This window comes from Capricornis sumatraensis, chromosome 2 (genome assembly GCF_032405125.1).
Source record: "Capricornis sumatraensis isolate serow.1 chromosome 2, serow.2, whole genome shotgun sequence".
Classification (NCBI taxonomy): Eukaryota; Metazoa; Chordata; class Mammalia; order Artiodactyla; family Bovidae; genus Capricornis; species Capricornis sumatraensis.
The window spans coordinates 46,201,804-46,219,185 of NC_091070.1; the positions used below are offsets into that span (position 1 = coordinate 46,201,804).

Genomic DNA, 17,382 nt, shown 5'->3' on the forward strand with positions numbered 1-17,382 from the left:
GAGAGGATATAGCAGGGCAAGTCCAAGAGTCCGGTTAATCCACAACAAACCTCTGCTTGTCACTCTTACAATGCATCAAGCAGAACTGGGGCATGGAAACACAGTGTCTCCTCTCCCCACTCCATCTTGACCTCTTGCTGACTTTCCAGTGATTTGAACCACTGGGATGGGTAGTTTTTCTCGATCTGGCTTAGGTAAACACAAACCCGCATTCTGAACTCTTGCCCAATAATTTAACAAATAATTCGAAGGTGATACTTTCCTATGCCATCTCTAGTGTTAGAGAATACCTAACTATTACCTTGAATTGTCATGGAGTGAACAATGCATATGCAGTTGATCCAATCAGGAGACTGAGTTGATACGAATGTGTGAGTAATAACCAAGCTTTTGGCATCAATTATAAGAACATCTTGATATTCTCCACAACACAGAAGCCAGCCTTCTCCTGTCATCCGGGATGAGCAGTGGTAATACTATGCAAATGGAATTCAAAACAAAAGTTTAATTATCACCTGCAATTAACAGAATTTTGGCTGTGGTGAAGACTTTTGTTAATTTTAATTTTATCATCTATCAATTAAGGTATTAGGCTGAATAGCAACTAAAATTTATTTTAGTTCAATGATTGCACACTTCTGAAGGGTTAATTTTGCACTTTATCTTGTTTATATTTCATCATTTTTTCTGGAGAAGGAGGAGGGATCTTTTGAGAAGAAGCAATTTTAGTCCAAATCATGGAAAGCTCATAATGATATTAATTCTGGAATGCTGTGTGGAACTAAACAACAAAAACAGGTTTCCTATCCTAGCAATACTACTACATGTTAAGAAGAAATAAACATGAAGGACTTTTGAGGAATTCTTGTGCCAAATAAATTTTAAGAATGGCTTATATAAAAGTTTATAATCTACCCTTGACAATCACAATGCAAAAGTTTTGATCCCAGAAAGGAGTTCATAAGTGATCCAATGCAAGTCATCAATGCTAAAAGCAATGTGTACAATGTAAAAAAAACAGCGTCGGTACCACTGGAATCATGTGGCTACCTTAAATATATGTTTGGAGTCCATCTACCAAAAGTCAAAACCTCTTTTCAATACTGGGAAGTGATTGTAAAGTGATTATTATTTCATAAATAAGAAATTCAGAACCTATGCACCAAAAAGAAGCTTAAATTGGAAAAAAATTTGCTTTATAAAACTGCCTGTTGATAAAATGGAAACAATTTTTGTGTGTGTCATTGTGAGTACATGTTTTGTAAATATAAGGAAAAATAAGGAAATTGTCTTTCAAATGTGTCTATGTTAGAAAGATACAGAAATATAAGAAATATTAATAAAAAATGGTTAAGTAGTTACTCTGGGGAAAGAAAAATGCCAAAATAACAGACGATAACTGATACTTCTAATGACAAAATAAAATTCAAGAAAAGAGTCCCTCTAAAGTCTTTAAACGCATGCTGAGCAAATGATCTGCAGGCGTTGTAGAATCTGGAGATGTTCTGAAGGAAATGATCATACTTACGCAGATTGCAGTGTGTCTGTAAGGAAGTATGGCCTTCTCCACGCACTGTCCATTGGTGACATTCCAAACACACATCTCCCTAGCAGAGATAACTTTGTATTATTCTCTGTCATTTCCACTCAATTGGCTGGAATAATTTTTGTGCCACCAAGTTTTTCTTTAGTGCTGCACTTAAATGCAGCCTGATCGTTTATGTGGCTTTTCGTTACAGATTACTGGGCAAGAAAATGTTGTGGTCATTAGCAGGGATGACATACTGTATCTGTGTCTTTTTGTTTGGTAATTACACCCTGCCACTGCCTACAAGCCATATTTGAGTGCCAACCTGACCTCCAACCAATTGTGGGGATGAAGCTATCCAGCCTGGGAGAGTGACAGGACGGCAATCTTTCTATGGAAACTGCAAAGTATTGAAAATGGTTTATTTTACTGAGCTTAAAACTACATATTCTGAAAAGCATAATACATCAAGTGTTGCATCTCTGGAGCTCAGGTATCATTTTTGTAAATATAAACAGTGCCACCAAGAGGCCACATTTGGTCTGTCATTGATACACTTAATTCCTTCTCTTCTGAAATCCTGAAATCACCCTTGTCACTAAATAGTAAGAAAATTATCATTTTAGAAAACTCTGACTTGATTACATATATGTTATGGTGATATAGTTTTGAAATTCAGTTACAAATATATCCAGTGTAAAGCAGTTTAAATCTGTATGATTTCAGGTCACAAAAACCAGAACAGCTATTTTAGATTTGTTTGGTAATATTTTTCAGTTTTGACACTTTCAACACATAAGCAAAATTTTCCATGGAAGAAAAATGAAAGCTTTTATTGGCTTTAGTGGAGAGCTGCTATTAAGAAGCAAATGATATGGACCAGAAACAGTAAGGGCTGTATGCATTTGGTGTTTGCAGACTTTGGGTTTTTTCCTGGCCAAACACTGGGAATCAATCTTGAAATCAATGGTTCTCAACCTGAGCTGATTTTGCCCCACAAAGGACATTTGACAATGTTTAGAGACATTTTTGGTTGTCACAACTAGGAACACGATACTGGCATCTAGTGGGGAAGGCTAGGGATGCTGCGAAATGTGCTACAGTGCACAGACACGACAAAGAATTCTTCAGTGGTCCAGGTGTCATTAGTGTTGAAGGTGAAAAGTCATATCCTAGATATAGAACTAGATATCCATAGTGGTTTTATTTGTTTATATCAAACTGTAGTCCAGAAAGAATTTGAGGTAATCTGAAAAGGCATGCAACTCAATAAAACAGGGGGAAAGTGAGCATATGTGTGTGTGTGAAAAATAACACTGGGGAAAAGGTAGAAACTGAAATAATATCTCAAAAGTTTTACATATATATAGATATAGATATAGATAAAGAAATGGAAACTTAAGCAGCCATCAATATAAAATTTTAGCTCTACAAAATAATTTAAGTTCATCAGTGTGGTTCTCAACTCTAGCTATTCATCAAGCATCACCTGTGAATATTTTTTAAAAGTTTCCTCAGAGATTGTAATCTCGTGGCTCTGTGTTGGAGTCCTGGCATGTGGGGTTTTGCAAAGTTTTTGGTCAGTTAACTTGTTTCTAGATAACTCTAACTCTAAACCAGTGGCTCTAAACTCTGACTCTACTTTAGAATTATCAGGGAGCTTTTTAAAAATACCAATGTCTGGGACCCAACACAGACATCAAGCCAGGCTAATTAAATCACAGTTTCCAAGGTTGGAGCCTGGACATCAATAAAAGCTCTTTCAGTGATACTAATGTTTCTAAACTCTCTTGGATTCTAATGCTTTCCCTGTTTTTTTGCTTATCATGCTATAGTCTACCTTAAATTGGGAAAAAAATACAAAAATATCTTATAGTAAAAATTAACTCTTTGCCAATCAATTCTATTAAAGAAAGAAAAGCAAATCAAATTTACTGTACATCGAAAGTAGCATTGGCATTGAGCTGGATCTGCTCAGTTACATATCTAATAAGACACGAAAATTAACTATTAGAATGGACCTTCTTTTTGTTTTCAAATACTGCTCCCAAACTTTATACATAGATTAAATCACCTTCGACTGTAAAAATGTAGTTTAACAATTTACAAAATTTTAAAATTTCAGTGAAAAGAAAAACACATTGGAAAAAATTTATAACATATAAAATTAGAATATTATTAAATTCCCACTAAAAATTCCTTTGCAAAGGGCCTTTTTTTCTTATTCAACTCCACATCCTCACCTGAGAGCCTCAATAAAAATTCACTCAATGGATACATAAACCAGTCACTACTCTTTCATTCCCTTTCTGTGTCTCAAAAATACACTGGTTTCTCTTGGCTCTGTTTCTATGTTCATATTTGTGTGCTTACAACACTGTTATCGTTTCATTTTAATGAAACATCTAGAGGGAAAGGAGGTAAATATGAATGTTTGGTTTGCAATCTTGAATTAAAAATCCATTATATTCTTCAAATTCACGTTTATTTCCAATAATACTTTTGGGTTTTCTTTGGCATTCTCAGGTTCCTATTTTCTTATGCCCACTTCTTCAATGTTGGTTTTCCTTTGATTTGTGTCTTAGGCTTTCTTATATTCTCATATTTCATACTCTCTCTAGATAAGTTATCTATTCCCATGACTTCAGGTACCATCAACATGACATGGGAAGCCAAGGTCTATTCACTGGGCTCTAGGTTTCCACATGCAACTAGCAATTGCCTGTTTCTACCTGGATGACTTGCAGGACTTCACACCACTTGTATTTAGAATGAGGCCTACCATCTTCCCTCCTGTGTTTTCATTCTTAATGAATATCATCACCAGTGAGTTTTCCAAGTCATTCTTGACCTCACACTTTCTCTCACTGCCCCAGATGTGGGGTACCTACCATTCCAAATATATTACTCTGAAATAGCAGCATTAGCACTGTCCAGGAACATGTTAGAAATGCAAGTTCTTGAACCTCAGTCCAGACCTACCGAATCTGTACCTCTAGGAATGGGGCTCAGAAATCTGTAAGTGGTCCTGAGAAAGGCTCAGATTCGATGAACACTATCCTAGAAGATTGAGTGTCTGCATGCCTGTCTCTCTAGTATCATCTCTTGCTGATGGTTGGAAGTTTTATTAATAAGTAATAACTCTATCAATGTAAAGCCTTTTTGTTTTAAGGTTTTATTAACTAAATATATTTACAAATATAATATGCTGATATAGCTATATCAACATTATTTTCAGTAGTAAAGTGAGGTGAAGTCGCTCAGTCGTGTCCAACACTTTGAGACCCCATGGACTGTAGCCTACCAGGCTCCTCCCTCCATGGGATTCTCCAGGCAAGAGTACTGGAGTGGGTTGCCATTTCCTTCTCCAGGGGATCTTCCCAACCCAGGGATCGAATCTGGGCCTCCCGCATTCCAGGCAGACGCTTTAACCTCTGAGCCACCAGGGAAGTCCCATTTTCAGTAGTATTCCCCTGATAAATCTCTTTCAATCCATCTCTTTTTAACTTTTATATATCCATATGTTGTTTTTATCTTTAAAATTATTTTACAGTGTTTACTGATGGGCTTAGTCCCTTTGCTTAACTGAGTTACTGGTTTATTCAGATTTATTTCAATTATCTTATGCTGTGCTATTTGTCTCATTTATTGTTGTTGCCTTAGGATTAAAGAACATTTTTTTCTTTTTTTAAATTGGAAGTTATATATTCTATTCTTTTTCATCTTTATTTCTTTTGTTTGTTCTTTTAGCAGCTACCCTGGAAATGTCAGCATGTATATCTAGTTAAAAGTCTAAGGTTGATCAACATCTTTACCCACCTTTGTAACACCAGAGCATATGGGGTCTGATCATTACATTTATTAAATACAGCTGTTGATTAGGATTTTGTGTATGTATGGGGGAGATGGATAGGAGGTACATATAAACATTATTGTAATGTAATCTGTGTTTATTTAAATTTTATAAAACTTTGCTGAGTTTTTTTCAGTATTCTTTGTTCCATCAGATCTTCCTTCTGAAATCATTGTTCTTATTGAAAAATACAATTTAGATTTTCATTACTTATAGAGGGTCGTTGGCAGTATTTGTCTTAAGTGTTATTATTTTGCCCTAATTTTTTGAAGGTGTTTTTGCTAGAGATATAATTTCTAGTTGATAGATATTTTCTCTCCACTTTTTGAAGATATTTCACTGCTATCTAGTTCTCATTTTATTGTTAAGAAGTCAGCTCTCAGTTTAATTAACATTCCTTTATAAGTAATCTGCTTTTTCTCACTGTGTACTTCAGGATCTCTTTTTCTTTGGCATTCCATCATTTCAGCATCAGAGTCCAGGTATTTATTTCCTTTATCCTAGAATTTATTTATCATTGAATTCAATGAGATTCCTGAATATTAGGATTTATGTCTACAGATGAAGTAATACTAAGTGAAAAAAAAGAAAAACTAAGTCGGGCAGCAGTCATGATCAGCATGAATCTGATCATTTTGGAGGCAGAAATGCTAAGCCCACAGTCACTTCCTGGGACTTTTAAAAGCTAAAAAAAAATAGGAAAAAAAATCATTGTTATTTGGAGAATGATCGGTCCAGCCTAGCAATTTTAATAAGTTTAAGTAAATTGAATTAGGATTTGCTAAATATGCAATGGCTGAAGTATAAATTGCCTTAGAAGAATCTCATAGGTGTAGGGTGTCAGACACCAAAGAAACAGAGTTTTAGAAGATGACCCACTGAGATGTTATGGGGAGGGAGGTGGGAGGGGGGTTCATGTTTGGGAACGCATGTAAGAATTAAAGATTTTAAAATTAAAAAAATAAAGAAAGAAAGAAAATTCAAATCATCTTAGAAAGGAAGACCAACCAGATTCTCTAGTTCTTTAGCAATCATAGTTACAGGACTTACACAGCTGAATTAATCTATCATCAAGAATATGTCCATTAACCCCTAGTTTCTTTTCTGAAGCTAGGCCACCATGGACAAAAACCTCAAGCTGGAACACAGGCAGTTTTCAGATCTATTTCTCACTCAGCTATTAACTTTCTCAGTTCTGCAAGTAGTGTCAGAAAAATTCACCATCCCCAAATTCTCTAGATTGGGAATAAATATCTCAGCTTGTGTGGCAGCCCTAGTGTAGAAAAGGAAGGTGATTGTTTAAAAAGAATGTACTAAGACATTTCATTTGAGCCTTATTCAAAGTCCAGTCTCTCTAAGAATAACAGTTATGGCTTTGCTATAAGCTATGAGAACACAGGTATCTCTTTGCTGTCTGTACCACTAGCCTTTTTGTTAAACTATTCCATTTCTAAAATTAGACACTTGATTCCTCACTATTATTCTGTGCCTCAGAATTCAAAGCCATAGAGTTTCTCCTTGGGTTAAAAATTTAAAAGGAGGGAATTCTTTTCTTTCAAGCAGCAACCTAATCCCTCGTTCACTAACTCATGCTGACTGGATTCTGCATTCCGGAGTATACTTTGCCAAATATCTCTCTGGCAGAGAAGTTCAGAGTAGCTCTTCCATCAGTAGGGCTTTTTCCTACAGCTAAGTCTTACTTCATTTGAATAAACCTCCTTCCATGAAACTGCACCCAATCACTAGGTTCCTTCTCCTTCTCACTCCCACACCCCCACTAACAAGTGAGTCCTCTTCTCTGCTTGTTTTAAAATGACATCAAGCAAGTGTACAACATAAAGATTGTAACTGTTGAATTATTTTACAAAACTATGAAAGCTTGCATGGGTTTGCTTAATAGCTCAAAGGGATTTACTGCATTAAAAAAAGACAAAGTGCCCAGACTTTTCCATTTTGAATTCTATACTAAGCAGCATTTTCCAGCATCCTTTACACAGTGAAGCTGCCACAAGGTCTGATATGCATGTTGGGATGTTCAAAGATTGGGAGTTATAATACTGATTACTTTCCTGGGGACTGTCACACAAGTCTTAATCAACCATTCAAGATCTAAGTTTTCTTGTATGTAAAAGGAACATATTAATCACTAAAGTTTCCTTCAGCTCTAGATTTCTGTATCCCATCAGAGTGCTTTTGTAATGGACAAGAAATGGAGACGGGTACGCAGTCTCACACAGCTTACCTACCCGTTTTCAGCAGCACTAACTACAAAGGGCTGTTTAGAGAAGTCTCTCGCTCTTGCCAAACACATCACTGAAGCTGAGTGACCAAAAAGAAGTTCTTTGGCGGAAATCTGAAAATGATGAGAGTAAACTTTTAAATAGCTGTAAACTTTTTAGTTGAAGAATATAATATGACATTATAAAATTATTCATAATTCTAATTAAGAAATGCTCTTTGTTTTTGTTTTATATAAGTTTCAGGAAAACTGATATATGACATATCAAAATCCCCAGGATAATAACATTCTAGAAAAAGGAACTATGTTATACACATTTTTCATTTGTTTTTTTGGTTTTGTATCCATCATGAAGCCTAGATGATGGCCAGACCTGTTTTACAAGATCTAGGTTTTGAATACAAATAAATCAGTGTTGATATTTATTATGCACAAAATGTACCTCAACCAATAGTAGCAGATTTATGTGCAGATTTCAGAATTCAGGAATGGGTTTACAAAATAATCCAGAGAAAATATTACCTTTCCTGTAACCATTACAATGCTCTACTTGAAGTCCTGCTTCAGAAATAATGAAAATGAACTTTCGACTTTAGAAATAAAATTTTAACTAAGCTATTATTTTAAATGCCAATTTTTTCTCCTATATATGAATTTTAAAATGACACCGAAGACTAATTCTTCCATTATCTCATATGTGAAAGAAGTCTGTCCCCCGTAACACAACATATCAGAACAACAAATTATCTCATAACATAATTCTCTGCTTTCATCTTATTTCTATACTAATCAGAAATACTTCTTTAAAAGACCTGTTATCAGAATAAATTTCTAGTGCTGTAAAGAGCATTTTGTAGTTGGTTATAATCGCTTCCAATCCAAGTTCTCTATCTTCTTCCTGGGAATACTGGTTGCATCTCAGAAAACAGCATGCTGTGTTTCCCCATCATCACACTTGGGAATGCACACCTCTATGAATTTAATCCCTTTCCTCTACATTACAGGCCAAAATAAGCAAGATTCATGGCAAATCAAGGATACTCCTCCTCCAGAGAAAAACCACTATGGACAAAATATCAGGAAAGAACACCACTGCCCTTTATAAAAAGTCCTTGTTCTGCTACTAAATCTTCATGTGTAGTTGAATACACCATGACAATTCACTATAACCTACTCATTTTATCACACATGCTGTGTGAAGAATAATGAAAAAATAATTCTACACTCACATAGAGTCAATTGTCATGATGAAATCTAGGGACCTTTACTTCTATTCTTGTGCTCCCCTTCTTTGAAGTGCTGGTCCCCCTCACTCCCAACTCAAGTACTTCTAATGGCACCAATAAGAAAGAGGAAAGAATACAGAACATGATGAGCATCTACCATATTCCAGGCACTCGTGCAGCCATCAACAGGGTTTAATCCCCATCTCACAGTTGAAGAAATTAGGGCTCAAAGAGTAGAAATCAGTGGCCCAACACCACAGAGTTGGTAAATATCAGACCTAGGACTTGACCAAGACATCCATTCTTTGTCTCTACTCAACATTGCTATTCATTTTGTCATTGTTGCATTTCCTTCTGATGAGAGTAAACTTTTAAATAGCTGTAAACCTTTTAGTTGAATAATATAATATGACATTATAAAATTATTCATAATTCTAATTAGGAAATGCTGTTTTTGCTTTATATAAGTTTCAGGAAAACTTATATATGGCATATCAAAATCCCCAGGATAATAAACTTCTAGATAAAGGAACTATGTTATACACATTTTTCATCTGTTTTTTGGTTTTATATCCATCATGAAGCCTAGATGATGGCCAGACCTGTACCCACACGTCCAAGGAGCAGTGGGAGCGGGCACAGAAGGGCCAAGAGGAGCTACTCCACATTCAAGGTCAGGAAGGGGCAATCTCATCCAAGGTAAGGCACAGCGACTGCACTTTGCTGGAGTAGCCGTGAAGAGATAACCCACATACAAGGTATGAGAAATCCAAGTAAGATGGTAGGTGTTGCGAGAGGGCATCAGAGGGCAGACACACTGAAGCAGTAATCACAGAAAACTAGCCAATCTGATCACATGGACCACAGCCTTGTCTAACTCAATGGAACTAAGCCATACCATGTGGGGCCACCCAAGACAGTTGGGTCATGGTGGAGAGGTCTGACAGAATGTGGTCCACTGGAGAAGGGAATGGCAAACCACTTCAGTATTCTTGCCTTGAGAACCCCATGAACAGTATGAAAAGGCAAAATAATAGGACACTGAAAAAGGAATTCCCCAGGTCGGTAGGTGCCCAATATGCTACAGGAGATCAGCGAGAAATAACTCCAGAAAGAATGAAGGGATGGAGCCAAAGCAAAACCAATACCCAGTTGTGGATGTGACTGGTGATAGAAGCAAGGTCTGATGCAACAAAGAGCAATATTGCATAGGAACCTGGAATGTTAGGTCCATGAATCAAGGCAAATTGGAAGTGGTCAAACAGGAGATGGCTAGAGTGAACGTCGACATTCTAGGAATCAGCAAACTAAAATGGACAGGAATGGGTGAATTTAACTCAGATGACCATTGTATCTAGTACTCTGGGCAGGAATCCCTTAGAAGGAATGGAGTAGCCATCATGGTCAACAAAAGAGTCCGAAATGCAGTACTAGGATGCAATCTCAAAAACGACAGAATGATCTCTGTTCGTTTCCAAGGCAAACCATTCAATATCACGGTGATCCAAGCCTATGCCCTAACCAGTAATGCTGAAGAAGCTGAAGTTGAACAGTTCTATGAAGACCTACAAGACCTTCTAGAACTAACACTCAAAAGAGATGTCCTTTTCATTATAGGGGACTGGAATGCAAAAGTAGGAAGAAACACCTGGAGTAACAGGCAAATTTGGCCTTGGAGTATAGAATGAAGCAGGGCAAAAGCTAATAGAGTTTTGTTAAGAGAACGCACTGGACATAGCAAACACCCTCTTCCAACAACACAAGAGAAAACTCTACACATGGACATCACCAGATGGTCAACACCAAAATCAGATTGATTATATTCTTTGCAGCCAAAGATGGAGAAGCTCTATATAGTCAGCAAAAACAAGACCGGGACCTGACTGTGGGTCAGATCATGAACTCCTTATTGCCAAATTTAGACTTAAATTGAAGAAAGTAGGGAAAACTACTAGACCATTCAGATATGACCTAAATCAAATCCCTTATGATTATACAGTGGAAGTGAGAAATAGATTTAAGGGACTATATCTGATATATAGAGTGCCTGATGAACTATGGATGGAGGTTTGTGACATTGTACAGGAGATAGGGATCAAGACCATCCCCATGGAAAAGAAATGCAAAAAAGGAAAATAGCTGTCTGGGGAGGCCTTACAAATAGCTGTGAAAAGAAGAGAAGCGAAAAGCAAAGGAGAAAAGGAAAGATCTAAGCATCTGAATGCAGAGTTCGAAAGAATACCAAGGAGAGATAAGAAAGCCTTCCTCAGTGATCAATGCAAAGAAATAAAACAACAGAATGGGAAAGACTAGAGATCTCTTCAAGAAAATTAGAGATACCAAGGGAACATTTCATGCAAAGATGGGCTCGATAAAGGACAGAAATGGTCTGGACCTAACAGAAGCAGAAGATATTAAAAAGAGGTGGCAAGAATACACAGCAAAACTGTACAAAAAAGATCTTCTTGACCAGGATAATCACGATGGTGTGATCACTCACCTAGAGCCAGACATCCTGGAATGTGAAGTCAAGTGGGCCTTAGGAAGCGTCACTACGAACAAAGCTAGTGGAGGTGATGGAATTCAGTTGAGCTGTTTCAAATCCTGAAAGATGATGCTGTGAAAGTGCTGCACTCAATATGCCAGCAAATTTGGAAAACTCAGCAGTGGCCACAGGACTGGAAAAGTTGTTTTCATTCCAGTCCCAAAGAAAAGCAATGCAAAAGAATGCTCAAACTACCGCACCATTGCACTCATCTCACACACTAGTAAAGTAATGCTCAAAATTCTCTAAGCCAGGCTTCAGCAATATGTGAACCGTGAACTTCCAGATGTTCAAGCTGGTTTTAGAAAAGGCAGAGGAACCAGAGATCAAATTGCCAACATCCACTGGATCATCGAAAAAGCAAGAGAGTTCCAGAAAAACATCTACTTCTGCTTTATTGACTATGCCAAAGCCTTTGACTGTGTGGATCACAATCAACTGTGGAAAATTCTGAAAGAGATGGGAATACCAGACCACCTGACCTGCCTCTTGAGAAACCTGTATGCAGGTCAGGAAGCAACAGTTAGAACTGGACATGGAAAAACAGACTGGTTCCAAATAGAAAAAGGAGGATGTCAAGGCTGTATATTGTCACCCTGCTTATTTAACTTATATGTAGAGAACATCATGAGAAACGCTAGGCTGGAGGAAGCACAAGCTGGAATCAAGATTGCCGGGAGAAATATCAATAACCTGAGATATGCAGATGACACCACCCTTATGGCAGAAAGTGAAGAGGAACTAAAAAGCCTCTTGATGAAAGTGAAAGAGGAGAGTGAAAAAGTTGGCTTCAAGCTCAACATTCAGAAAACGAAGATCATGGCATCTGGTCCCATCACTTCATGGGATATAGATGGGGAAACAGTGGAAAGAGTGTCAGTCTTTATTTTTTTGGGCTCCAGAATCACTGCAGATGGTGATTGCAGCCATGAAATAAAAGACACTTACTCCTTGGAAGGAAAGTTATGGCCAACCTAGATAGCATAGAAAAGCAGAGACATTACTTTGCCAACAAAGGTCCGTCTATTCAAGGCTATGGTTTTTCCAGTGGTCATGTATGGATGTGAGAGTTGAACTGTAAAGAAAGCTGAGCGCTGAAGAATTGATGCTTTTGAACTGTGGTGTTGGAGAAGACTCTTGAGAGTCACTTGGAGTGCAAGAAGATCTAACCAGTCCATCCTAAAGGAGATCAGCCCTGGGTGTTCATTGGAAGGACTGATGCTGAGGCTGAAACTTCAATACTTTGGCCACCTTTGCTAAGAGTTGACTCATTGACCCTGATGCTGGGAGGGATTGGGGGCAGGAGGAGAAGGGGACGACAGAGGGTAAGATGGCTTGATGGCATCACCGACTCGATGCACATGAGTTTGGGTGGACTCCGGGAGTTGGTGATGGACAGGGAGGCCTGGTGTGCTGCAGTTCATGGTGTCACAAAGAGTCGGACACGACTGAGCGAGTGAACAGGTGACCCATTGTCGTGCAGGGGCAAGATTCAAGGGAAAAGAGAATATGCTCATTCCTTCTGGTCCTATGATTAGCCATAGAAAATATTAAGGAATGCTCTCATGTGGAAAATCTCACAGTCATATTAATCAATATCTTATTCATGTAACTAACTGTTCACAATATCCTCACAGTGATTTTCCAAAACATAATTCTGATCCAATTTTCTTCCTGTTTCCTCAATGATTCTCCTTGTTTCTTCCACCCCTGCCAATTTGATTTCTATCCCCACCCCATATTGCTAACCACGAATGTCTCCATATCAGCAACTTCTAGCATTTTGGGTGGAATAATATCTTTATTGTGAAGGGGCTGTTATTACACAAAGGAATGTTTACAACATCCTGGCCCCTGCCCACTAGATGCCAATAGCACCTCCCTTCCTATTGCTCTAACCCCAAGCAGAAGACTTGCTCCTAAGAAGAGCATGAAATAATTATTCCCACTAAAGATGAAGTATAGACTGATCCCCACAAAGAGCACCCTGTATTATAACATAACTGCAATGGCAGTTACTAGCTATGCCCTTGCCCAATGACACTGCAACCTAATAGGCAGCCAGCACCAGTCCTTTTCATTCATGTTTGCACTTAGGTACCTACCATACTGCCTAAGTTACAATAGACACCCAGTAAATGTACGGTGAGTAAATTCCAGGAACATATGTAAAAAGATACAAATGCTGGGATTCCAAATTTCTTAGACTTATAGCAACCAACATATTATAAAAACTGCTACTTCACCCAGGAAACCCTACACTTCAACATTAATAAGAGTAGGAAGATAGTGTAAGTCACCTAGGAGTCTGAGTATAAATTGTAAGAGATAATAAATGCTAGGGCCAATTTCAAAGTCCAGCTGCTGTAATAATGCCCAGTCCTTCTTTCAGCAATGTTCATAAACATTGAGCTGAGCTGGTCTGCTTGCAGTTCTTGGCAGTCCTAGAGTGTAACTGCTCAGTGAAGGGAGATGTTAATTAATTACACTATAAAATAGAATTACAATTAATTGTTAATTTAGGTTTTAAAGTGACAAACTTTAAAGGCTAAAAATAGTCTTTGATCTTTAAAAGGCTTCTTAATGAGGGCAGTATACTTTAAGTACATCATTAGTTTAAGTGTGCAAATTGGGTCTAGAGGCTACTAGAGCTAAGCAAATATCTATTCCAATATGTTAAATGTTTATGAGTTGGGACAGGGACAATTAATTGCTAATCAATGGGCCAAATCCTAGGTGAGGTCAGGTTCTGAAATAGGACGACAACAATAGTAAATTGGATTTAGAGCTTTCCAATGTGACCTATAAAAACACAGGCAAGCAGAGACTAAAAGAATAGCAAAAAGGCCAAACTGACAGAAACACCCAGATAATTAAGATATTACTCATTTAGTTAATAGTAATTTTCAAGGGTGCCATTTGTTTAGATTAATGAGCCATAATTTGTAGAATTATACTTACATGTCTGTAGTTACTTAAATATATAATTCAGGATATAAAATAGTAAAACTCAGCATAGCTTAAAGGATGATAACACTTAACTGGTAGCTAGGATTAGCAATATTCATAATATAATTTCCAATATGATCTCGACCCCCCATATAATACTTCATTTTTCCAAATTCAGAAGTAAAACCCATGTATTACTTTGGTAAGCACCTTTTTAATAATCACGCAAAACTGCTACTGTCATTGCTAGTATAAGCAGCAAGCTATGTTTATAAGTCTATCTGCCTCAATATTAATTGTTTTCACTAACCTGTAGTTCAGATGAGAGATTCCAGAGACAGAGTTGGCCCTCTTGACTTCCCGTCACAATCATTTGCTGGTCATCGGTGATCATGATGGCAGTGATGCTGTGTGGAGGGGCCTTCTTTCCCCAGAGTGCCACAGCCTGCAGGGAGGACCTCATGGTGAGGGAACCCTGGACACACAGAAATGGTAAAAAGTGTGCACAGTTATCATTCATTAATTTTGGAAAATGTGTTGTTGTGTTGTTTCTCTCAGTCATGTCTGACTCTCTTGCAACCCCATGGGCTGTAGTCCATGAGTTCCTTTATCCATGGGATTTCCGTGGCAAGAATACTGGAGTGGGTTAACATTTCCTTCTCCAGGAGACTTTCCAACTCAGGGATCGAGCCCATGTCACCTTCATTGCACCTGTGATCCCGGAATCGCGGGTGGATTCTTCTATAGCTGAACCACTGGGGAAGTCATCTCACAAATGTGTTTGATAACATGGACTTGAACAATGCTTTCTCTCAGAGCTATGAAGAAGGGTGCCTTCCCATCAAATAGAGAAGAATGTAATCAGACATTGAAATTAGCCTGTCCACCCCAGCTCTGAGTGTGGGTGACCTTGACTGCTCCAGAGTCCCTCTAGGCCTCTCAAGAAGAATAGAGTTGTCTAGACACTGTAATTTGAAGACAACTTTGCAGACTCTCTCTCCCCAGAAATGTCACCTCATCTAAGTAACAAATATCTAAACTTCACTATTAAAAAGCAAATATTTTCTGTAAGAACACTGTTTCCTATTCTTCAAAGCTTCTTGTATGGCTGTTAAAATTGCTGAATATTCATGTTCCACCTACACAACTTTTAATAGTAGTTTTTACTTGAATGATTTCTGTGTTTAATATTTTCCTAAATGATAATTTTCATGAAATCACTATCTCCATGTGTTAGTTACAGGGTTAAAGCATAATTATAAAAAAATACCTTTCAAACACAAGTTTCCAAACCTATGGAACACAACAAAAGCAGTTCTAAGAGATAAGTTTATAGCAAGACGAGTCTACTTCAGGAAACAAGAAAAATCTCAATCTAATCTTACACCTCAAGGAACTAGGAAAAGAACAAATAATCCAAAGTTAGTTAAGGAAAGAAATCATAAAGATCAGAGAGAAATAAATGAAACAGAGACTTAAAAACCATAGAAAAGATCAATCAAATTAAGAGCTAGTTCTTTGAAAAAGTAAAATTGATAAGCCTATAGTCAGACTCATCAAGAAAAAAGAGGGCCCAGATAAATAAAATTAGAAATGAAAAAGGAGATGTTATGTTACCCTGCAGAAATACGTAGGATCATAAGAGACTACTACAAACAGTTACATGAAAATAAAAAGGACAACCTAGAAGGATAGGATAAATTCCTAGAAATGAACAATCTCCCCGGACTGAATCTGAAAGAAATAGACAAAAGGAAGAGATTAATAACCAGTAATGAATTTGAATTAGTAATAAAATATCTTCCATCAAATAAAAGTTGAGGACCAAATGGGTTCACAGATGAAGAGGAAGGGAGTAAGAAGCTAAGAAAGTAAGAAGATAATTATTTCCAAGGAAAATAGGGAATCAGAGCAAAGAAAAAGAAAACCCCTAACCTCCCACAACACTCTGCTATGAGAGCTGCAAAACCTGGCAGTGTAAAAGGAAGTTGGCCCCCAATCTCCGTCACTGCTGATGGCTCCAGGGTATTCCAGCCCAGAACAATCACTGCTTATTGTGGATAAATAAAAGATGATGAGATGTCAAATGCACTCTGCTTAAGAAGACAGACGCAGAAAGTAGCAGCAGTTTTAACAAGTTCTAAGGATAGAGTTAAAAAGTAAGTTTCATTTATCAGGAAAATTCATTCCCAGAGACACCAGATAAATGTGATACAAATGAAGATTATAAAGATGGTAATGAGAAGGGCCCACATGGGTTTTAACAATCTGCTGCTATAAACACTACTCCTAGCTTTGTAGTAGTCCTTCTAGTATTACAACTTGTTTTTTTAGCATTGATGCTTTTGAACTGTGGTGTTGGAGAAGACTCTTGAGAGTCCCTTGGACTGCAAGGAGATCAAAGAAGTCAATCCTAAAAGAAATCAGTCCTGAATACTCATTGGAAGGGCTGATGCTGAAACTGAAGCTCCGATACTTTGGCCACATGATGCAAAGAGCTAACTCATTAGAAAAGACCTTAATGCCAGGAAAGATTGAAGGCAAGAGGAGAGGGGGATAACAGAGGGCAAGATGGTTGGATGGCATCACTGACTCAATGGACATGAGTTGAGCATGCTCCAGGAGATGGTGATAGACAGGGAAGCCTGGCATGCTGCAGTCCATGGGGTTGCAGAGAGTCAGACATGACTGAGCGACTGAACAACAATAACAACAGTATCACAACAAAAATCACTATTCAAAAACCATTTGCATTTGATCTCCATTTCTGGCTTGACTAATGTGTGCTTCTCAGAAGTAAGAAGTAGTGGAAAGGGAGTGCCTGTGGTCACACTGCTGCAGAGGAAACTGGGCATTTTAGTTTACAAGTGGTGTGCACTTGCTTCCTGCCCAAGGACTTGTCTTTCATACTTTAAACTTTACCTAGGATGCTGTAGTCACGGAAATTTGTCTAAACTGCTTAAGAAGAAATGTAGCAGAAACAAGTTTGGAGAACAGCTGCCAGGGAATTAATATATTTGTAATGATTAGCTAAAATTCTAC

The 17,382-nt window shown here is 37.7% G+C and overlaps 1 protein-coding gene across 1 annotated transcript in view; it reads right to left on the minus strand.

Annotated features, from left to right (window-relative positions):
• Positions 1–14,803, minus strand: part of WDR72 (WD repeat domain 72) — a 196,419-nt gene extending 181,616 nt beyond the window's left edge. Inside the window, exons 1-4 of the mRNA XM_068992495.1 lie at positions 14,651–14,803; positions 7,628–7,734; positions 1,529–1,607; positions 302–476 (exon numbers count right to left, since the gene is read on the minus strand). Of these exons, the coding sequence (XP_068848596.1) occupies positions 302–476; positions 1,529–1,607; positions 7,628–7,734; positions 14,651–14,803 (514 nt within the window). The remainder of the gene's footprint in view (positions 1–301; positions 477–1,528; positions 1,608–7,627; positions 7,735–14,650) is intronic.
• Between the last annotated feature and the right edge of the window lie 2,579 nt (positions 14,804–17,382).